Here is a 24,879-nt window from a genome sequence, read left to right as displayed (position 1 = left end):
GGCACGCCAACGACACTAGACACTTAAATAAGTCCCATGGCTTACGCCTTACGACATCACTGACATGGCCTCTGCCTTGAAGCCAGAATCATGCTTGGTCGGTAGTTGGTGACGTGTTTGGGAGCTCGTAGGTAGGTCGGCTATTTTCAGCGAGTGACACCGTCGTGCGACAGAGCATAACTTAGACCCGAGTCCACCCCACCCCAACCCTAGCCTCCCCCATAGCCAGCCTGTTTGTCTCCACCCCAACCCTAGCCCTCCCATAGCCAGCCTGTTTGTCTCCTCTTATCGGTAAAATATTGCACATAGTAACTATAGTGATGAAGTTTTCCACTGTCATTGATTGATATTTCTTCACCGATATTGACCAATATTTCACCGATATTTCAACGATATTCACGCAATAATAATGTAACCGTTAATTGCTTTGGAAATGAAAAAACAAAACAAAATAAATCAGCAATGAGCTCAATATAAATATAATATACAATAATGTGATATAATGTGATCTGTATCGGCCGATTTGACCCTGCATATTATCGGATATCGATATGGGCCAAAGATTTCAATATTGTGCATCTCTAATAGCATAATAAAACATATTGCTTATCATACATAATGAAACACCATTAATTAGCATTTCATTTCACTATTTAAATTAGCTTTCCTTCCCCTTTAAATCTCTTACAATATCAACTTCCTGTTATCTTTGTACAAAATCAACTAACTTTTTTCCCCTCTGTCATTTCTTTCAGCTCTGCTCTCCCCTACATTCAGATATTGCCACCAGTCCTATAAGACTCGTTCACTATACATCTCTGTGTGCATCATTTAATATCAATGTGTTAAAATGTACATGCTTTATAAAAAATATATAGTTGATTTTTGACTCAGCTGTATCTGGTATTATAATATACTTACATCCTATGTTATTTTAATCTTGATTAAATTATAATCTTTGATTGTTGTGTCATGAGCATTAACTATGACTGAGGATGTTTTTTGTGTCTCCTCCCCTGGTCGAAGACACTAAAGAATGTCAACTTAAATTGGACAAAAACATTTGCAGCTCAACTGTGTTTTTGCAAGTGTATTCTACCAGTGTTTTCAAGCCTTTTGGGGCCTGTTAGTTAAATGAGGAAACCACCTAAAACACAAATCACTCTTTCTCAGCCACCACAGGTTTCCACACTTGTGCAGAACTCCTATTAGCTGTAAACTTGGGCTTGGGAGCAGCGGCGGGGCTGCTCCCACTCCCAGAAGCAGAATCGGGCCTTGCGGCCAGGGGGAAACTGGGCACAACGTAATTACTGGGAGGAGGCTGCTGGGGCTGATAGGGTGCAGTGGGGGCCGCCATGTAAGGGGGACTATTAGTTGGCTGGTATGGGGGCTGGGGAACCTGCTGATAATGGGGGTTTGCTGATTGAGGGGATTGGGGTTGATAGGCGGTCGGGGGAGCTTGTTGTTGATACTGTGGGTTATAGGCCTGCTGGTATGGACCAACGGGAGCTTGCTGATAGGGATTGTTAACACCGGGAGGATAAACGTTTCCCGGAACTTGCTGGTAGTGGCCGTCCTGTACGAACGGCTGAGGGGGCATTCCGTAGCCCTGCTGGGGATATGGGGCGTTCATTGGTCCAGCCGGCTGGACAGGAGCCATTTGCTCATATCCGATTGGTTGGTTTTGGACAGGTGGGTTAGGGACAGGGGGCTCAGGGGGTGCAGTGGCTACAGGTGCAGGCTTTGGTTTTGCGGCTTCTAAAGCCTCTTGTGCAGGGCCATATACGAAGAGTGAGGAATCGAGCTGATAATGTTTAAACTTCATGACTTCTACGACATTGAGTTGTTTGGGCTTGGGCTTGGCTTTCTCTTTTTTCTTATTTTTGACTGAGGGGCTATCTGGGGGGGGCTGCTTGATTGCTGCAGGTGGATATGAGGGTGAGTGGATGGGATTGTACATCAAACCAGGGGGAGGAGCTCGTACGTTTGAGGAGTATTTGAACTCGGTCGGTAAGGACGCAGTTGGCGATGCAGGTCGGCTTGCCTTATTTGCTTGCACTGTCTGAGAGTCCACGACAAACTTCTCCATGCGAGACTGCCTCTTGGCAAACAGGTCGGCTCCTTTCCCTCTGACGGCTGTCATCTCGAACGATGACCCCACGGATGCAGATGTTCTTAAGACGCTGGCCATCGGGTTGATGGGTGAAGAAGATCTTTGACTAGGCGAAGAAGATCTTTGGCCGATTGTGTAAGAGCTCATCCGTTGTGGGGGAGGTGGTGGGACGCGATTTTGCTCCTGTGGAGCATGCCATGGTTTGGGCGAGTCTTGAGTCACTCTGGAGTTCACAATTGGCACTGATGTGTTGATGGGTGTTTGTTGTGGTGGTGGAGCCCAGTTGTTCACAGGCGTTTGAGACTGCGTTTGGGCGGGAGACCATGCGTTATTGGGAGGTTGCGGTTGAGTCTGTTGCTGTGTAGGGGCCTGTTGTTGCCAGCCTGGTTGTGGTGGAGATTGAGTTGGAGCAGGCTGAGCCCAAGGTTGCTGAGGCGGCGCTTGATTCTGCTCCTGGTTCCAGGAATTCATGGGTGGATGCTGTGGATGTTCTTGAGCCTGCTGTTGGCCCCATGTCGGTTGAGACTGAGCCGGGGCAGACGCCGGAGCCCATGGATTCATAGGGGCTTGAGCCTGAGGTTGAGTTTGTGTTACCCAAGGAGGCTGGGGTTGGGCTTGGGGCTGTGATGGAGGCCATGCATCCATTGGGGGCTGCTGCTGAGGAGCCGAGACCCATGGCTGTTGAGGCTGAGCTTGAGGCTGAGGCCAAGCGGTTTGTGCAGGCTGAGGTTGCTGAGCCCATGGTTGTTGTGGTTGGGATTCTGGCTGAGGCTGTTGAACCCATGGTGGTTGTGGTTGGGGTTTTTGCTGGGGCTGTTGAATCCATGGTGGTTGAGGCTGAGCATCTGTTTGAGACGGATGAGTCCAAGGGGCCTGGGGGTGTTGTTGCACTGGTTCTTGGGGCTGAGCCCAAGGTGGCTCAACTTGCTGAGGCTGTGTCTGCTCATGTGGCTGAGCCCAAGGTGGCTGGCTTTGTGGCTGTGACTGCTGTTGTGCCTGAGGTTGGGCCCAATGTGCCTGGATTTGTTGCTGGGACTGCAGATTCTCTTGGGGCTGTTGCCAATGCGGCTGAACATGGGATTGGGGTTGCACTTGCTCTTGAGGTTGGGACCATGGTGGCTGGACTTGAGGTTGAGCAGGTGTAGTAGCCCAAGGTTGAGACTGAGCTTGGGGTTGAGTCGGTTGAGGGGTCACCCAAGGAAGCTGTTGTGGGGAGGGATTTGGAGGTGGTTCTTGCGACTGCACTTGAGGAGGAATCCAGGGAGTAGCAGGCTGCTGTGGAGCCTGTGTTTGTGCTGGAGGCTGAGCCCATGTTGTAACAGGAGCAGGCTCGGGCTGTGGAGGAGTATGGCTATGGCCATTCCCCTGCCATGTTGGCTCTTGCTGAACATGTGGTGGCTGTTGAGGCTCTGGTGCACTCCATGTGTTCTGTTCCTCAGCTGGGGTGCTAGTAGGAGCATCCTGGGGGACAGTAGGGGGTGAAGGCTCAGCGACAGGCTCAGCGACAGGCTCAGGCATTTGCACCTGTTCCGGGGCTTGGGTGATCTCTGTGGTGGGGGCTACAGCAGGTGCGGGCACACTATTTTCAGCATGCTGAGGCATGTCCTGGTTGGTACCTTCAATTTGCGACCAAGGTGGAGAGTTAGGATCGATCATAGGCTTTGGAGCCACTGGTGGTGGAATTTTGTTCTTAGCCCTTGAAGATTGAAGAAAATTGCACGCCTCGGCTCCCAAGCTAAGATAGTCTTCTTCATAGTCTTCTTTCTTGTCACTCCTGTTGAGAAGGTTCAGCAGCTCAGGATTCGGGGGAACTTTGGGATGGTCTTTGAATGTAAACATGGGCTTTCCCATGTATCTCCTCCTTGTGTCTTGCAAAACACCACTTTTTATGGCGGGTGTAGAAATGCGTTCATCGCGAGAAGCTATCTCCTCTCCTTGGCCTTGGTCTTGATTGGTCCCACTCATTGCGGGAGAATAGGGGGCAGGTGCCAGGCTTTGAACTGAGAAGGGCTTAGCGGTGCGGTTGCTGATCGAGCTCTGCATTTCGTTGGTTTCCTGGTGGACTATGCCATTCACATGCTGTGCAGAGTACTGCTGAATATGCTGCTGCTGCTGCTGACTATACTCTTGCTGTTGCTGCTGCTGATATATTTCCTGTTGCTGATAATGTTGCTGCTGCTGCTCATACTGCTGCTGCTGCTGTTCGTACTGCTGCTGCTGATATTGTTGGTGGTATTGTTGCTGCTGCTGGTATTGTTCCTGCTGCTGTTGTTGTTGTTGTTGTTGTTGTTGTACTTGTTGTACTTGTTGTACTTGTTGTACTTGTTGATGTTGTTGTACTTGTACTTGTTGATGTTGTTGTTGATGTACTTGTTGTACTTGTTGATGTTGTTGTACTTGTTGATGTTGTTGTACTTGTTGATGCTGCTGCTGTTCGTAGTACTGCTGCTCTTGGTACTGCTGGTGCTGCTGCTGCTGCTGCTGCTGGCTTTGCTGGTGGACATTCACGTCCATATAGGCCCGAGCCTCTGTGGTGGCTTGCATGTAGGAGCGCTCCTCCACCTGCTGATAAGCGGCTTTCTTCTCAAACTCCACCTCCTGCTGATAAGCGGCTTTCTTCTCAAACTCCTCCTGATAAGCGGCTTTCTTCTCAAACTCCTGGATCCCTTCAACGGGAATCCCCTGTCGCCGTAGTTCCTCATGCTCGGCAGCGATTTCGTCCATCCTCTGGCGCCGCTGGGCGAACATTAGGGCACCCTTGCCCGTGGTGTTAGGCAAACCGTCATCACCCATCTCTGCCTGTTCGTTGAGCTGGCGCTCGATTTCAAGGAGTCCCTTGGCCTTGTCCCAGTTCACGGTCAGCACTCCTTTACCACCCGAAACATTGGGGAAGAAATGCTCGTCGAGTTCCGAGTCACTGGCGGCAACGAGGGTGAATTCAACGGTGTGGGTGTCTTGATCGTCGTCTTCGTCCTCGTCTGGGTCCGATTCAGGCTCGCTCTCTCCTGTGCCGTAGCTCACAAGTGTGTATTTCTTGGCTCTCTGCCGATGTTTCTTGAACATCAACACCCCCTTATTGTTGGGGTTTGGAGGAGCAGTCGTGAGAAGGAGTGCAATGCGTTTACATTTGGACTTGGCCTCCTTCACCTGCTTCTCGGACAGACTCTCACTGCGCCTGAGCCCTGTAGAGACACGAAAAAGCGAGAGACAAACTGTGTTCAGAGTGCGGGTCAAATGATTGCCTCAAGTGGCCTACTTCATTTAAAAGTACACGTGAAGGCAGGGGTATTAATAGACAAGAGACAAGTTGAGACCACTAGAAATCATTCCATCTCTTTGGAGTATGTGCCAAAAGAAATTACATAGATTCTTACTAACAGCTAGGTCATATAACAAAAATGTATCTCTATTAATATCTCTTTTATTTGTAGTTTTAAGGCTTTGCTTTTGTCAGTTTACCTATAAGCCACTTTCCATTTTAGTATTCATTTCAATAAATATTATAAATGTATATTTTAGAACCCAATATGTGAATGTAGATGATTTAAAAACGAATATCAGCCAATTGTAATTATCAGTAAAGGAATAATTCAACTCAAATAATAAAAGTGACAATGCTGCTGTAAGAAACCATATCTTTGTATTTATATTATTCATATTTTAATAATTCAGTATTATTGGCTTTCGGACAACGAAGCCTGAAACAATTAAACTCAAACTCAATCAAAGGAGACACTGATGCAACAAACAACATGTAAGTTGTAAATAAATGCACGGATTCATTCATTCATTCATTCATTCATTCATTCATTCATTCATTCATTCATTCATTCATTCATCAAGATTATATTCCAGCCATTGCTTTCCATCCAGGCCCATAACCTTATCAACCATACAATCAAACAATTATAGAAAAGATCGCCTTATTTTCTTCGACCCACTTCTAACAACCCTCATTTGTAAACAGACAAGAGACTACATTATTAAAGGAGAATTCCATGCTAGAAGGCTTTCTTACCTTTATTTGTAGTTGTTACGTCCCCACCAAAGAGGTCTAGGTGTTATTTTGTGCAAACGTGCATTATTGGCTATTTCTCCTACCATAAGCCCTCAATGAGGTTTGGGTTTTTGTGCTAATTTGGTAATTTCCATCGAAATAAGTAGTAAAGTGTGCCGCTTGGGATACTATTTACATTATGAAGAGAGGATATATACAAAAAAAAATATTTTTGAGCGATGGAAATAAGTGAATTAGCACAACACCCCATAGCCCCATTCAATTCAATGCAATTCATTGAGGGCTTATGGTAGGGGAAATAGCCAATAATGCGCTTTTGCACAAAATAACACCTGGACCTCTTTGGTGGGGACGCAACAACTACAAATAAAGGTAAGAAAGCCTTCTAGTCTGAAATTCTCCTTTAACACACTTGCGGCGGTCTGTTCTTCATAATGTAGCCAGCAGTAAAACATTAAACATTAAAAATAGCCTGCCAGGCAACATGCTCACCAGCACCCTGCAGCGCATCTTTACCACTCCTTATCTGAAAGGCGACAAGTTGCCCACTTTAAAAATCTTATGGTCCTCTTGACTATGTCGCGTTTCCTAACACCTAATGCCTAGCCACTAGTTACAAGACATCACACCACACACACACACACGCACACACACGCACACACACACACACACACGCACACACACACACACACACACACACACGCGCGCGCACACACACGCACGCACACGCACACGCCACACGCAGTCACACACACGTCCTTGACCCCCACCCCCACAATACCAAGCTGTATAAAATAACAAACTCCCGTACATTTTTATATTCCCGTATAGATTCCTGTATACCAACACTGACCTGAATGGTGGAAGAGACAGCAGGAAGGACTGAGCAACAGTGAGCTCACTTTTTTAGCTCAGCTAAGACAGCCAGTTTGAAGGGATCAGGTAACGTTTCGGGGGAAGCACATGCTGGTGTCTATCAAAGGGCCACTTGGTCCTAACATCATCAGCTACACTAGCCGTTTTATTTATGTCTCCCACATGGCCCTGGGGGAACGCCTCTGGCATTGTGGAGGGCCCTGGGGGAACGCCTCTGGCATTGTGGAGGGCTCTCTCTCTACAGACGTGGTTCCCAAACCTTTTCATGCCAAGGACAGCCAAATTGACACTAATTAGCCCGCGGACCCCCATTTGAAAGGATATGCCATGCAGGGACCCCCATAAGAGACGATTTTTACGGCTCTAGCAGTGATTCTCAACCCGTTTAATTTCAAGGACCCCCAGTTTGACATGCATTAGGCTACGGAGCCTCCATTATAATTGCATTTCTATCTCTGGGACCCCAATTTATATTGTAAAATCAATATTATTTTTACTCTGAGAGTGTACAAATGGAACCATTTCCATTTGTACACTCTCTGAGTTACAGACCTATAATGGTCCATTTGGTTCCTAACTATCATTTAGCTGGGGACCCCCTGGAACTCCCTCAGGTACCCCTGGGGGTACCACTTTGGGAACCAGTGCTCTACAGACTTGTCAGTGTTGGGTCGTATGAAAATGGTTTAGCTTTCGGTGGTCAAAATGCTAATGTTATATGTCCTCTTTATACCCTATTGTGCATTTATTATTTGGCCTACTGTATGTCAACAAGTGGCTCAAGCTCTCTCTCTCTCTCTCACACACACACACACACACACACACACACACACACACACACACACACACACACACACACACACACACACACACACACACACACACACACACACACACACACACACACACACACACACACACACACACACACACACACACACACACACACACACACACACACAATTTAGATAATGCACTACACAGCAGATTTGGAAGACTATTACGTCAAGAGTAGCCTCCTGCGAGAAGAGGTCTTTATTGCACGCACACATACAGTACACACGTCACACACACATGCACGCACACGCGCACACACACACACACACACACACACACACACACACACACACACACACACACACACACACACACACACACACACACACAAGCGTGAGCACGCACATCAAAAAGCTGCAGCATAGACAGTTCAAATGGAAGTTGGTATAGATACTTACTAGAGTGCTTTGCCTGGTGTTTGCTGGGCTTGCCTTGATCCCCCTCAGAACCTGAGGACAGCTGCTCCTGCTCCTCGGTCGCTGGAGCCTCCTCTAAGGGAAGTTCAAAAGTGACTGTGAAGGAGGCAGGAGATCCCTCGCTGTGCCCTCCTCTCTCTTCCTCTCCTTCACGTCCACTGCTCCGGGGGCCACCCACCCCTTCTCCCACAGTCACAATGCTCCTCCCAGCCTGTAAGGACGACCCCGCTGGATGCTTCAGAGTGACCTCCACCTGCCCCAAGTCGGACGGGGAGCCCACCACTACCCCATACTGGCCGAGGGGCTCCCTTTCCGGCCGCGGAATGTAGAGCAAGCGGGTGGCGGTGTGGAGGGTCTCCGAGGTGCTCTCTCTGTCCGAGGGGGTCCCCTCAACCCCATGAGCGCTCCCGAGGGACGTGAAGTCTGTATCCTCCAGGGTTTGCTCAGAGAACGACACCTGGAGCTCTACCACAGCCCCAGGGGAGAAGCTCCGCTGTGCCGGTGTGTCGGTCTCATCCAGGTCCTGGGAATCCCCGGGGACTTGCACCTGGACCTGGACAGGTAGCTGGAGTCCCCTCCCGGAGAGCTCCGTGTCACCGTCCTCCCCCTCCCCATAACATGCGTCGTCCTGGGGCTCGGCTATGTACAGATCCCTGGGGGCTTGGGATCTGCCCTTAGGGGACAGAATGTGAAGGGTGGTGGTCTGGAAAGCCTCGCTGGAAGATGCTCTCTGTTCACAGCACGTCTCCTCTGATTCAAAGTCTCCTGGCGGGGTGATGGAGCATCTATGAGGAAAGGAAGGATGAATGGATGAATGAATGAATTCATGAATGAATGAATGATGTAACCTATTTATTGACCAAACTAGTTGATTTAAGCTATTCAAACCTTGAACACAGGATGTACACATGGAAAAATAGTACTGTTCATTGCCAGTTGACAGTTACAATTATAAGCAGTCATCGAACAGTGGGAAATTCAATTTAAGCCATCCATCACTAGCGTATTTCATTCCTCACAAAAATGTCATCACACTTCGTTTTACTTTTTGACTATTACATTACGATTCACATTTAAAGGGCAGTAGGCCTATAGTAAAATACATGAATGAGGGATGAGGCCACTGGACAGTGTTGTCAGTGGTTCCATCTCATTTGCAGGCCTCAAGTGGTCAATGTAGTCAAACAAATTCAATCTCGGTCGCTCTTATTAAATGACTGGACTATGAAGCAGTGAAGTGGAAAGTAATCACATTTCAATGAAGTGCCGCCTCATTTCCCTTCTCAAGGTCACCAAGGAGCGATAGAGGGGGGGAAAGGAAGACAGAATGCTTTATCTATGAACTCAATTGTTCGATGTAGTCAATTAGACCTCAGTGACAAGGCCATTTCTCCAAAGGGAAAGTGTCTGGAAACATATTGAGAGCCATAAGCTGAGTGAGCAAGTTCTGTAAGACTAGTCAGGAGAGATGCTGTCCTCCCTCCCTGTCAGCCATGATGGCAGTGGCTCAGAAGGCAGAGTATAGAGCTTTGTTATAGCCGGAAGGTTCCTGGTTTGATCCCCGGCTCCCCCTGGGTTAGTGTTGATGTGTCCTTGAGCAAGACATACTGAACCCCATACTGCTGGAGGCACTGTTCAATAGTTGATACTCCTACAATAAGTTGGATGGTTTAACCCATTTAGGCCTGACGTCGAAATAAAAAAAACCTTCGCTCTGAAAGAATATATATTCAAAGATTTGTGCCGCATTTTTACGATTTTTCAAAAATAGCAGACCTACAAGCTCGTAGCGCGCCACTCGGTGGCGCGCTATGAGCTTGTAGATCTCCTATTTTTCAACAGCTAAATTATAACATAATGCTTAGTTAAATGGACAAATTCCGGGTATGTGCAAATGTACTTCAATCAATACGGCTACAGGGCAGAGGACACATGTATGTATATATTTATATTTATGCATTTATTTATACGTGTGTGCCTTTTAATTTTAAATCCCATCAGTGCTTGATATGACAGGAACTAAATCCACCTGGCATACTTAACTCTACTCCTAGCAATCTGGCACCAAGAATAGCCACCCGCTCTACTGCCCTACAGACAGTGTATATATAGCTTTTACTATAGGCTAGCACTAACAAACAACATCCGAGGACATGTTGCCCCTCTGTTACAGGCCCTGACAAACAAAGCACTCGTACCACCTGAGGAGTGGAGAACAGCTGCTTGTCCATCAGAATGTGACACATACATCACAATGTGTGTTTTACACCAGTGGTTCCCAAACTTTTTCATGTCAAGGACCCCCAAATTGACACTCATTAGCCCGCGGACCCCCATTTGAAAAGATGTGCCAGGGACCCCCATAAGAGAAGATTTTTACGTCTCTAGCAGAGATTCTCAACCTGTTTAATTTCAAGGACCCCCATTTAATGGCATTTCTATCTCTGGGACCCCAATTTATATTGTAAAATCAATGTTAATTTAACTCTGAGAGTGTACAAATGGAACCAAATGGACCTGTTAGGGTCCATTTGGTTCCATTTGTACACTCTCAGAGTTACAGACCCATAAGGGTCCATTTGGTTCCAAACTATCATTTAGCTGGGGACCCCCTGGAACTCCCTCAAGGACCCGTGGGGGTCCCCGGACCCCACTTTGGGAACCACTGTTTTACACTGGCCAAGACACTCAAAGGACAATGTGGCTACAACACAAACACAAAATGCTATATGCTGTGCTTCAGATAGTACAGTCAGTGTTGACCATGGAGGACATGTCTTAAAACAACAAGCCATTTAAATGTAATACACAGTATTATTACTGGAATGTGTTTGCCTGTTTTGTACAACCTGCAATAGCACATTGACACTGCATAGTGGGTAAAAACAAACAAACAACAAAGTAACTAGGTTTTTACATTATTAATGTCTTCCATGGTTCTCATTCATTCATTCATTCATTCATTCATTCATTCATTCATTCATTCAACAGTCACAGTATGGTTTTTCTGTCACCTACTATAGGTGTTGCTACTTGTGAACCATGAATAACAAGTATAATAGTACACATTGGTGTTTTGTAGCGAGCGAATTCTAGGCCTACATATCTGTTCTGACTGTTTTCATTAGCAGTTTTATAGTTAAATTATGCTCCCATGTGTCAAATTGCGGCCTGATCATTTTCAATACGTATTGCTTACATGAACAAACAAATATAATCATGCATTTCTCATTTACCTAAGAGTATAATCTGAACATGAAACATTACAGAACTCAACACTGGAATTAAATACTGTCTAAGACGTGATAATTGTAATAAATGTTAATAATAGTAATAGTTCCTACGGTATATACTGAAGTGTGTTTTATTTGTTCAGTAACAGCTGTCTCCCTGTCTCAGCAGTAAACAGAAATATTTGTTTCAGTTCAAGATACCAATTTTATCTGATCAAGAGAGAGAACTAACACAGGATAAACAACAAGTGGGTTATTTCTCCTGTAAATCTGTGCTTCTATGACAATAAAGTTGAATCATGAATCTCTACAGTTTGCAAATTGTACAGTTACATTAACTTAATAATTAACAACATTATGTTAGCTATTTAGCTATTATTTAATTTAGCTATTGAATTATTTAGCTTTATTTATTTATTTAATTTAACTATTGAAAAATAGCAGATCTACAAGCTCATAGCGCGCCACTGAGTGGCGCTACGAGCTTAACGTTTTTAACTCAAATCTTTGCTTCTGGGGGGGGGGGGGGGGGGGGTCCCTGGAACAACACATTTTTAGATGGGGTTCAGCGGCCTCTTACATAAAAATATTGGGTTCCTTGACATGAAATATTGAGCACCACAGGTATTTCAGAAAATTGTCTAAGATTTAGAAGACATTTTTTTAATTTCGACGTCAGGCCAAAACGGGTTAATGGCTGATGTATGACGCTATACCTTTTGACCAGTAGCTGCAGGCAGTCGGTGGAGGCGTCGATGAGAGCCAAGGCCTCTGAGAGACTGATGCTGATGCAGGGCTCCCCGTTGAGTGACACCAGCTCATCTCCGTCCTGCACGCCGGCCACGAAGGCATGACCCCCCTCCTCCACCTGTGGAATACAATCAGTGATGATTTGGGGCAGCACATTTTGATTGTAGTTTTAGTCGTAGTCTCTTGAATAGTTTATTTAGTTTTAGTCACATTTTACTAGTCACCTGGAATGCCTTAGTGTTAGTCTAGTTTTTGTCGACTAAATGTCATGCGATTTTAGTTGACTAAATCTATAGTTGATTTAGTCGGCTAAAATGTATTTTGGCGGGCCTTCATGCCGTCGTAATGACTGATTTTACACTTGCTGAAAATAGCAGATCTACAAGCTCTTGTAGCGCTTGTATATCTGCTATTTTCAGCATGCAACCAAGTGTAAAATGACTCATACTGGATATCTTGTCCACTATAGTCCCTTCCTAACATTTTAGTCTAGTTTTTAATTTGTTGACGAAATTGTCAGTATATTTAGTCTTAGTTTTAGTCATCATAGCTTCGTTTTCATTTAGTTTCCATTTAGTTTTCGTCAGGGAAAGAAGGTAGTCGACGAACATTTTGATTCGAACAGTTGATGAAATCAACACTGAATACAATGATATATTGAGAAATACTGCAGATGAGGTGGTAATAACATAGCCTGGTTAACCACTCCCCCGTTGAGTGATTAAGGTATACCAGACAATATAGAATAGAATAGAATAATATAATTTAGGGGTGAGTACACCTTAATGGTGCCCTGACCAAAACATCCTAACTAGGTCAGTGGTGACCTGATACTATCAATCATTATAGCTACTTTTCCAAGATATAATATTACTTGCCAAGTAGCTATCAAGCTGTGGTTGCTGGCAAGACCCTATGCTGTTAGGGGCCATGCTAAGCCAGAGGCATTAGCTCTGAGATTAAGTACAAGGCTCACAGATAAAGTTTCTGTCATTCCTTTTGCTACGGTTCTAAATCTGTCAATACTGTGAATTGAAGTGTTGACAGTTCATACCTTCAATAAATATGAAACTGCATTCTTTTCAATAAACAGATTCCCCTCCCTCCCTGTCCTGACCACACAAGTTAAGGTTGCGGGTTGGTTAATTTCCATACTGCATGATGGTGGTGGTAGCCTATTTGTCATCATGAGCACCGGCCGGCGGCCACAATGCCCATGTTTTGAAGCACTTCCTTGGAACATACCAGCCATATTTTAGCACATAGTCGGCCTCCAGTCAACTCAACACTACTGTTCATTAACTCTTGCCCTCTGAGGTCAGTGCGATGTCATCAGTTCAGTGTTCTAGACAGGTGTTTGCTGTGTCGTAAGCGGCAGGGGCGTTACTAGCAGACAACGCAGACAATGCGACTGCGTGGGGGCCCAGAGGCAAGGGGGGCACACAGCCGTCCACCCGGGGACACTCGCTGATCAGCCTGCGTCAGGGCCCACTGACATCTAGTTACGCGTCTGGTAAGCGGTGTCGTGCACCAAGAATAGACGATTTAATGCGCGCGCACACACACACACACACACACACACACACACACACACACACACACACACACACACACACACACACACACACACACACACACACACACACACACACACAGACAGACAGACAGACAGACAGACAGACAGACAGACAGACAGACACAGACACAGACACAGACACAGACACACACACACACACACACACACACACACACACACACACACAGTAAAAAGTACCTCAGAATTGCACTTGGCTTAATAATTCTTACTTCAGTACCTTTTATCTATTTAATTTATTTATTTGGTTTTGTGTTAAAGCTCTAGATATTCTGCAAGTAACCATTGCCACATTTTCAGGTGGGTTCCAAAATGTAATCAAATCAAGAGAGAGAACCCCACAAAGATCATTTATCAACAGGTGTTCCAGCTCCAGTTTTGTCAGCTCATTTATTTGTTGCATTGCTTCCAATTTCACCTGTAGGCTCCGGCTGGATGGAACTGGTATCCCAAGTTTCCCAACCTGAAAATGTGTTTTTTCCTTTCACATCAGAGCTGCCCAGTCCATCATAGCTTTTAAATCTTTGCTTAAGACCCACTTATTCTCCCTGGCTTTTAATGTCAGTTGAGGTAGCAATGTTCCCCTCACTAGTGCAATAGTCTGCTTTGTTTGCTCCTTTGTATTGTCTGCTTATATTGTATAGTTTTGCTTTCATTTCTTCTAAATGCCTGTTTGTTTTCATGTTTTAAATGGCTGTTTATATTGTATTGTTTTGTTCTTTGCCTCTCTTGAACCTGTACAGCACTTTGGTTGACCTGTTCATGTAAAATGTGCTATATAAATAAAGTTGAGTTGAGTTTGCTGTTTAGGCTAATATGCAGAGTAAGAGACACAGGGAGCTCACCTGGCTTCAAGTATTTTCCCCCCACATAGAATATACATTAATGATTAAATACAGGTTTATTAATTGATCTTGTCAATGCTTCAGAGAGAGAGATATTCAGCAAGAGAGAAAGTGGTATAAGCTTAAACTTTGTTGAATTGAAGTTTGATGAAGTGGCAGAAGTATTATTGATTGATTGATTGATTGATTGATTGATTGGTAGCCTACAGTAGGCTGGCTGAGCTCATTTTTTCACTAGTGGGTGATCAGTGTTTAAAAATACAGCATGCTGGCTTGAATAGACCTATAGCCTAATAAAGATTCTACAACATTTCTATTGTAAGCAAGGCCGGTGTGATTTCAGGTGTGATTTCACTAGGGGGGGGGGGGGGGGAATCACACTACAAACTCCCACTGTACCTTCGACAGGCAGCCTCTGTAGACATTTTTAAAGCACAGCTCAAGACCCACTTCTACACTCTTGCTTTTAATTATTTAAAATGTTTAGTTATTCATGTCCTCACTGTATTGCATTACTGCTATTATTTTTAATGTTTATCCCTTGCTTTTCTTTTCTTCCTTTCTCCATTGCTCTGTAAAGCATTTTGAGCTGCATTTCATGTCATGAAAGGTGCTATACAAATAAAGTTTTATTATTATTATTACAAAATATGTCCACACCTTTTCAGTCCATCTATGGTCCAAAGACCAAAACCCAAATAGAACGTCTGACTGTCTATTATCCTATCACACAATCTCCACGGACACGCAGTTAAGGAGCTACTCCTCCACCAGATGGCGATGTTTATCTATTGTAAAAGGACACAGCCTCACACAGGTTGCATGCCATACATAGACCAGGGGTAGCCCACACCTTTTTGACTTGACAGCTACTTTCAAAATGACCAGCTCAACAAGATCTACCCACCTAAAAAATATTATACCATTAATATATTAGATCTACCCACCTAAAAAATATTATACCATTGCTGAAAATAGTTTAAAATTAAATATGTACCTGAGATGGCTTTGGAATAGCGGAGCTGGTGTTACATAATTATAGACAAGCGTTTGTTCTAGCTGCCTTCTGGCGACAGTGGAGTTCAAGTTGCTGCCAGAGACACGCCCACCCTACTCGTCATCACTCACACGGCCACGTCTGTGTGTACGTAATATGTATACGTCTGTAATCCACGTAACTACCTTTATTAAGGTAAATACCTTTATTTATTAGCCAATTGATCACAGCTGATCACGCCGGCCAGCAACTCTACATCTGACCTATGACCTCAAACCCTTAGATCCCCATATATGGAGCTGACCTATTCTGACATTCCATATGCAGTCTGTCTGCCGTCCCGCCACCCAGGCGGATGCGTGCACGCGACCTCACCCTTACAACCAGTAAATCCTAGAACAGTGCCCGTTGGGGGGGGATCAGGTGTGATCAATTGGCTAATAAAGGGCGAGGTCGCGCATCATTGTGATGTACGTCTGTGTGTGTATGTCTGTAACGTAACTCGAGAACCGCTCGCCCCACAGACTTCACATTTGACACACGCATTCCACACCACCACAGGGAGTGCAGCGCCTGGTGTCGAGACGGTCAGATATACAAGCGGCTCTGGTCAGGCTCTGCCAGTGGACCTAATGAGCCTTAAGTCCCCTCACCTGTAGAATTCCCAGCCTCTGCCTCAGCCAATTGTTTGCCATGCCAACCCCACACCTGCCCTTTTGCCATTTGATTACTTAACCAGTCCACTTTTGACAGTTTGCACTCTTCAGACACAGCAGGCATACAGCGATTCTCCATTATGGAGACAAAAGGGACAGAGGCCGACGGTTAAAACGACAGTTCCCAACTTGCATCGTTCCCAAGTAGGCCGGTGGCCGACGGGCACAGGTCTCTAATCTCAGCAAAAATTAATTAAGTTGACCAATGTTGAACGGAAGACACCAGTGAAGAGAAATGGTATTGCTTGGCTGACATTTCAACTGACATCATGAGAGAAAGCAACATACATAATACGTATAGTATCTAGTTTATACTTGTCTGTTAATGCTGGAGCATTGCTGTAGATTTAGTTTCATTATCAGTAATGGGACAGTGGTTCCTTAACTACAACTTAATGAGACAACTTCAGTGAACTTCAGTCAATTGTTTTACTTAAGTAAAAGTACCAATACTGCAATTTAGAACTACTTTGTTACAAGTAAAGGTATGGAATTGAAATGTTTTCAAATGGCCAAAATGTATAGGGTTGAAGTGGTTACTGTAAATTAAAATCTCCAAAGTAACTAGTAACTCAAGTTTTCAAATAATTGTACTGAAGTAAAAGTACAAATTTTGGCTCTGAGATGTAATGGAGTAGAAGTAAAAGTACTGGAAATTGGATATACTCAAATAAAGTACAAATACCTCAAAATTGTACTTAAGTAAAAGTACTTAGTTACTTTCCACCACTGAGTATGGTTCAGCTCAGGTATTCTCTCACTCTGTCCTGCTATATGTGGGATCTTGGATATTGTCCATTTCTGTTACGGTATTCTTTTTAACACTGTTTTGGACATGGTGACAAACGTTATGAATTCCACTTCGTTTTGAATGTGTTATCAAAGTATTTCTATTTACACAATACATCAAGTGAGAAAAGTACTTCCCAGTGAGTGAATAAGCTTTTGCCTAATTATGGGCTTTACTGAAGAAGTCGACCGAAGAAGAATTTTATTGACAGTTTGGAGACTACGTTATAGCAACAAGCTGTGCAATAAAATGGCACTAACAGGAGCGTACCATATACAAAAGGAAAACTTTATGGTTGACTTTTCAGACCTGCTAATGTTCAGATAAAAGGTTCCATGGCTACATCGCTGGGTTTTTTAGGAGAGAAGTCCGTGCAAACAGGCCGTATAAGGCAGCCTGTGTGCCTGTGTATTTGGACTCACTCACACCTCTGTTGCCCGGAGGAACGGTTTGTGTGGAGCACCATGCAGCCCCTGCTCATCCTCCAAAAAAGGAGGGGAAACCGGTTTGCACATCCCTGGGACACGAAGATACACAGATAGTGTGCCATGTGCAAGAGACACTGGTGTTTCCTGCAACTGCACGTCGTCAGGGTACAGTAACAAAGCACATTTATCCGAGTACTTACTGTACTACTGTAGGTCAGTAGTAAGTAGTAGTAGTAGGGGAAATTATCAATATGAGTTAAGCCATTTTGGACTGAGGTCGATTAAAAAAAGGCTTCTAAATCCTAATAGTATTCTGAAAAACCCATGTTTTTGTCAGTTGTGCTCGGCCTTTTTCATGTCAAGGACCCCCAGAATTATCTCTATTGTGCCACGGACCCCCATCTCAAAATATGTAGTTCCAGGGACCCCCCAGAAGCAAATATTTTAGTTAAAAATGTTCACTCTGAAATATATATTCAATGATTTGCGCCACATTTTAACGATTTTTCAAAAATAGCAGACCTACAAGCTCGTAGCGCGCCACTCGGTGGCGCGCTATGAGCTTGTAGATCTGCTATTTTTCAATAGCTAAATTATAACATAATGTTTCAAACACCAAAAGGGGTTCCCGCCCAGAATGGGTTAAAGTTTCTAAATAATGTGTAATCTCCACGAATAATCTTTTGCTAGAGTATTACTACATACAATTAGACAGCAATGTCTACAATGAGACAATCTTATGCTCATGTTATGCAAAGCTACCAAATTCAATATGTCCAAGTGATTTTTATTAGTGTTGTGCACAACACAAAACCACAGGAAATACTCATACTGCATGAGGCGCTCTCATATCGCCCCAAGCAGTTCCACAGCTTTAAGCAATTATGTTTTTAAATCTCAAGCGCACATTTTCCAGCTGGTTCACAGGTAGGAAATCACACCGTGAAAGATGGATAACTACTGTGTGTCTCTTGTGCTTTCAGACGAGTCCACTCAAAAGGAAAGGAATACAGCTTTTCAATATCAAAAATGCTGTGAGCACATGTTCTTGTTGGACTGATCAAGAATACTCTGAATTTTTTGACGGAAATTCAACCGACAAATGAACTGAAAACACTTTCCAGTTGGCTGAAACACTTGAATTGCAGAGCTGTACTGGAACGATGAAGCAGATTGTCTACTCCAGGAACCCTGGTTATAAGAAATGAGAAAGATGCCATATAGCCATGGCTTGTGTGGTGGTGCACTATTAGAAGTGAATCTTCTGCCACAAAACCCTGATAACAAAGCAAAAGAGAATAAATCACATAATGTCAAGAAGACAAAGAAGATGGTATTCGACCGCAAATCCACTGGAGACCATTCATATATTATAGGCTATATCCATGCCCATATGTACCCAGATCTGAGCATACACAGTGACAACAAACTGACATGCACTCGGGTCCTAAAGATCGGCTACATATTATCCTGCATCTCAGTCTGGTTTGGCAACCTCAGTGTACAGCTGAAAGTCCAGATTACACGAATAACACAAAGAGTGATGATGGGAGTTGAGCAGCATCCCACTTCAGGCTGTCAAATCTATCAACACACAACTATCATCAGACAGACCCAGAAGATTATTTCAGACCACACCTGCAGTTGGTCCTCCTATCTCCCGGACTACCCATTCCTTCCCTCAAGGAGACACTTCCGAGGCCCCCAGTGTAAGGTTAGCCACTTTAAGAACTCCTCTGTCACCATCAAAGCCAACCAACCAGACTCTAAACCCTGTAAAATTGCTTTTATTTTTGAGTGGTGCAACCACTCCAAGGAACAGCAATGTCCGTGACTCCGTGTTAACCTACTGTATGTGTGTGACTATGTGTTAACCTATGTTTGTGTGTGACTCATGTGTGACTCATGAGGGGAGTTGCACCACTCAGTTCACACAGGTGTGATTTTTAAATAAAATATGCTGTAGTGGCCTTGTATAGCTTGTAAGTACCAACTTTGGTGTACACTTTGGTAAATGTAGTGCACCAGAGCTTAAAACCAAGTTTGGCGATATAACATTCATGTGATTATTCAGTATTCACGCCGACTCAATGGCATGGCATGCACACATGAAGTGGAAAATGTGTAGCTCAGACTAAATGATAAAGTCAAAGTAACATCAGATGAATGACACAATCACCATGTGGATGAGATAATGAGCACCATGAAATGTATAATTGGTCTAATTACACCAACCTTGGTCTTGCCACCCAGACCAAAGCTTCAAGATTGGGACATATGCCAAAGAAAGGTCTCAGAATAGGAAATTACATATTCACCGAAATCTCCTGCAGTTTGTGCGAAATGGAACCCTAATTAGGATTAAATCTAGCTGGTTAAATAGTGCTTGTGCAATTTATTTTCTGAGCCTTTAAAAATGAAGCGAGTCAATGACTTCACAGACTTTGTTCTCAAGCCAGCACTCTCAATAAGAAGCAGAAAAAACAAAAACAGCTTGCCTTATATGGAGACAACCTTGCAAATGCCTTGTCAGTAGTGGACCAATCAACTGGAGCAATTTGTTTTCATTAAATTCAACAGGAGCTTCAAAAGACAAAATAAGATCAGAGAGGTCGAGCACTGCAGGCCTAGCGGAATTCCTCGTGATCTATTACATCTATTTACATCTATTAGGTATAATTTATACAGTTATTTTCAGCAACTGTTGTACAAGAAAGTATAAATTAGGCTTTAACTGACAGTCGTATATATTGCTCTTTCCATCTCACTCAGAGGAACAGTGATGAGGCATGCATAGAGTGATGCCTTCCAGATGAGATGTCGCAGGGGTCAAGACCTCAGAAACAGAGCTATGTAGTATGAGATGTCAGCTGTAGGTACCTCTCTGTTAAGAGAGGTAAATATTTGAGAGCTTTGCTTTAAATTACTTTTTACAAGACTCTTGTGTAGGTTAAATGGGAGGGGGATTATGTTGGTTAGCTTGAGCCAGGCTCAAAATGCTCAACACCAGGTTTATTATAAGGGATAACTTCAACCCAATAGGCAATTTGAAACCAGAAAATCAGATTTTACAAATTGGCATACAGTTTATTGATATGTTATTTAATTTTAAATAAGTTAAATTAATTATGAATACATTAAAAATAATGAATGAGTGAAGAGTGAATTTCATAAGAGTCAAAAACCATTGGGCGAGTCATGACAAAACCTGCAAGTACAGGTAGGCCTCATTCAAATCTAGCTCTATGGGCGATGTAAACAACACAAACATGGATAATATGGCATAACAAAACTCACAGAATATGTATTATTATAACACTCACTGTTGAACACTGAAAAATAATTTAGCAATCGCCCATCAGAGGGGTGGCATCAGTTGTGCCAACTACGTAACCGTCTATAGATGACAGTTTGTCCAAATTTCACCAAAAGTGCTGCATAATACATAGGCCACCGTTTCTGTTGTTTACATCACATTCAGTGCGAGAGAGAAACAGACAGAGTGAGGGGGTGCATACTTAGTTTAGACTAGTCATTGGTTAGACATGGGTTAAGGTTAGGTTTAGGTGTGCTGCCCCGTGGGAGGTTAGGTTTAGGGTGAGGGTTTGAGATAGGTTGTAGTTGTAGGACTAATGACTGGTCTAACCAATGACTAGTCTAAACCAAAAACTGTCTAAACTAAGAAAGAGAAAGAGGGTAGAGCCTATAATTAACCTGTGCGATGATGTCAGACAGAGCTTGATGATCAGCAAGCGAGACACAGAGAGAGAGAGATAATCACACAATAACATGGGGGCATAGGTCAAGAGGATCAATGGATTCAGGAGAAAGCCTTGTGAAAGAGGTAAGTCTTTAGCCCTCCCTTAAAAGAGTCAATCGACTGTGGCACTCTGAGGTGGGCAGGGAGGGCGTTCCGCAGTTCGGGGCCAACTGCGCAGAAGGCCCGGTCACCCATGGTGCGTAGGTTGACCTAGACAGGGTTGAGGCAGTATGTATTTGAGGAGCGGAGGGTGCGAGTCAGGGGTTTAAGGGGGACTAATTCCTGGGGAGAGGGTGGGTAGAGGGTGGGGTGACGACTATAGTTCTTAGCACAATAATTCACAACTACACATTATTATTACAATATATAAAACTGTACAAAATGTTATGAATTATATTTTTTATTTACTTTCAACCTGCTTTTGGAATGTATTTTAATGTTTTTCCCACAAATCTTCAGAAATATAGAAAATAGCAGATCTACAAGCTTGTCACCATACAACAAGTTGTCGTTGTGAGCTAGATCTGCTATTTACACTATGAATACAGGTGGGCCTTTTTGAAAAACCATGTCTTGTGTGTGTAACTAAACTCATATTAAAAAAAGCTACCAAAAATGTGCAAAAAGGGGGGGGGGGGGACTTCTATTCATGCTACAGGAAAATAAAGTGCACAAATATGAAGTTCAAGATAAGATAAGGTTGTGTCATTACAGTGATATATCGGCCGTTTCAGTGTCTTGATAGCACTCTTCTGGCTGAACTTTGATGTCGGTGGAATGCAAAAGAAGAAAAAAACATTTACGTGTTCTCTGTGTGGATGACGAGTTGCTGAGAGATTTTGTGCAGCCTTGGAAACTTGTGATCATCTGACATACGAGGATGTTTACAGTCCTTGCCGTGTTAAAGGAGAATTCCATGCTAGAAGGCTTTCTTCTTCTTTATTTGTAGTTGTTACGTCCCCACCAAAGAGGTCCAGGTGTTATTTTGTGCATTATTGGCTATTTCCCCTAATATAAGCCCTCAATGGGGGTTGGGTTTTTGTGCTAATTCGCTTATTTCCATCGAAATAAGTAGTAAAGTGTGCCGCTTGGGATACTATTTACATTATGAAGAGACTAAAAGAGGATATACATTATGAAGCGATGGAAATAAGCGAATTAGCACAACACCCCATAGCCCCATTCAATTCAATGCAATTCAATGCAATTCACTGAGGGCTTATGGTAGGGGAAATAGCCAATAATGCACTTTTGCACAAAATAACACCTGGACCTCTTTGGTGGGGACGTAACAACTACAAATAAAGGTAAAGCCTTCTAGTATGGAATTCTCCTTTAAAAGGTAAGCTGTATGGCAGTCAGCTCGACTTCAATTGGACTTGTATGAGGATTTCCAAAGTATTTAAATTGAATCTGTTATTATCTGTGCACAACAATCCCATGTCATTGTTATATAGTTGGATTTACAGCGTGCTTGCATTCTCTACCATTATGTAGAGAATGCGTTTTAGTTAATAACAACTAATCTATACTTTTCAGGACTGATCTTCAGAGTCTCAGTGAATGCAACAACAAACCGGTAACTGTGTCCAAGCAGTATTCAATGCCATATGGCTTCTGCAGGCCCTTACATTAACTGGAACATTGTATGCAATAATACATAATCTACTGTCTATTGTCCAGACGATAAAGTTAGTAGTCATTCTGCTGCAAAACAACAGGACCACAAACATGAAACTACACTGCAACCTGCATGCAACATAGCTTCTGTGCAAGCGGGTGACAGACAAAATAGAAAACAAAGTGGATCCTATAAAAGGCATGGCATAAGGAACCTATGCAAATCTGCTATATTTAATGAAGATGACTGAGAGATACGATAATGGTTATGGTGGCAACATACAAATATGAATGCAAATACAACTGCAAGGCCTGACATTTCTGTGCGGCCTCTTTTCGGCACAGTATGTGATCACTTGTCATCATAGCGTACTGTATAGGCAACATCTCCTGTCATCCAGGGAATTATTCCTGTGATGCTGTCATGCACGAACACACACACACGCGCGCGCGCGCACACACACGAGCACGCACGCCACACACATGTTCAAGGATGTGGCTGGTTGGTTTGCACAAACATCCTTAGTTTTTCGGCTTAAAATTTCACTGATGGTTATATTGACTATAAAGCTAGAAATTCCTTCTAAAGAAATGCATTCGTAATGTAAATCCTAACTTTTGTTACAGGCAAACAGACAGAAACATATTTACTTTACTTAACATTGATGATCGATTGCTCTACTTTGTTGTGAAGGTTAGGGTGAGTTTAACTGGTTTTATGTTAACATTTAATTTCCCATGACCTTCAATTTGTTTGGATTACTGATCTCCGCAGGGTCTACAGTGTATATACGGACTATACCTCTCACTCATCGACACGGCTACATGCATGTTTGTAGTAGAGTCATGTGTATGTGTGATAACAGAGTGCACTGCCAAAAGCCTCACACACACACACACACACACACACACACACACACACAGGTCCAGGCTGATGTGACCATATAAGGGTCCCTAGGAATTCTGCACAAAAACACACAGCCGACGCGCAGAAGAATGGGGGACACGCGCTGTTCCAAATAAATGTTCTCCCAAGCAGCTTTCATTCAAGTCTGCCAAGTGTATAAAGGCTAACTAAAAGCAGAGGTTCTCTAACTTTGTCATGTCAAGCCGGACCCCCAAAGGTATTTGGCTGCTGGACCCCAAACTGGAAATATGTAGTGCCAATGCCAATGGGAACAGCGTACAAGAATTGTGTTGATAAAATGTTTCAAACTATTCCAACTTTTCTTAATGTTTTTTTCCCCCAAGATGTTTTGAAAATACCAGATCTACAAGCTCCGAGCTTGTAGTATTGTATTGTACAGGTCAACTATTTTCAAATAGCTGATGTATAAAGGGTTAAAGTGGTGAAAATTATTCTGCTATATTAATCTGTTCCGCTGGGGACCCCCTGGAATCCCCTTAGGAACCCTTGGTCTGATTTCACTTTATGAGAACCAGTGGCATATAAGGCATTATTCACCAACGAGAGACAATTTTGTGCAGACAAAAAAAGCAACAACTATGGCAAAACTTTATCAATATTAGCATACCCCGTCCAAGAATAGGCGAGTATATCATAATACTCCACCATAAGTTCAGTTCAGTTCTTTAGTGATGCTTTTAAAAAGAGAAAATGCTTAAATTCCAACAACACAAAACTACAAGTTATCTAAAGAAAAGTTATCTGCATGATAAACAATAACCAACAACTGTACAGAACAAATTACCTGTGAAATCAGAAAAGGTTTGTAGATACTATCCCCATCCCCCTCGTGTATAGCGAAGCCCCACGGCGCGCCACCCGGCACCGTTATACAGATGTAGTCCCCGGTACCCATGGTGCGCACATACAGCTCCGCGGCGAGGCGAGCGTCCGTCCTCCTCCTGGCTGTGTGCGCTAG

At 43.6% G+C, this 24,879-nt stretch overlaps 2 protein-coding genes across 2 annotated transcripts in view; both read right to left on the bottom strand.

Annotated features, from left to right (window-relative positions):
• The window catches only part of myoz2a (myozenin 2a), a 41,187-nt gene extending 27,835 nt beyond the window's left edge, over positions 1-13,352 (bottom strand). Inside the window, exon 1 of the mRNA XM_079491664.1 lies at positions 13,348-13,352. The gene's annotated coding sequence lies outside the window, so the exon portion shown is untranslated. The remainder of the gene's footprint in view (positions 1-13,347) is intronic.
• Positions 961-24,826, bottom strand: synpo2a (synaptopodin 2a). Its single transcript, XM_079491630.1, has 4 exons — positions 24,706-24,826; positions 12,210-12,361; positions 8,243-9,045; positions 961-5,295 (listed from the first exon to the last, which is right to left on the bottom strand). The coding sequence occupies exons 1-4, from the start codon at positions 24,814-24,816 to the stop codon at positions 1,160-1,162; spliced, it is 5,202 nt and encodes a 1,733-aa protein (XP_079347756.1). The 5' UTR covers positions 24,817-24,826; the 3' UTR covers positions 961-1,159.
• Positions 24,827-24,879: the final 53 nt, after the last annotated feature.

Source organism: Electrona antarctica (genome assembly GCF_951216825.1).
Source record: "Electrona antarctica genome assembly, chromosome: 21".
In the NCBI taxonomy this organism is placed as follows: domain Eukaryota; kingdom Metazoa; phylum Chordata; class Actinopteri; order Myctophiformes; family Myctophidae; genus Electrona; species Electrona antarctica.
The sequence above is the reverse complement of the archived record's forward strand: the minus strand, read 5'-3'. Positions and strand labels throughout refer to the sequence as shown.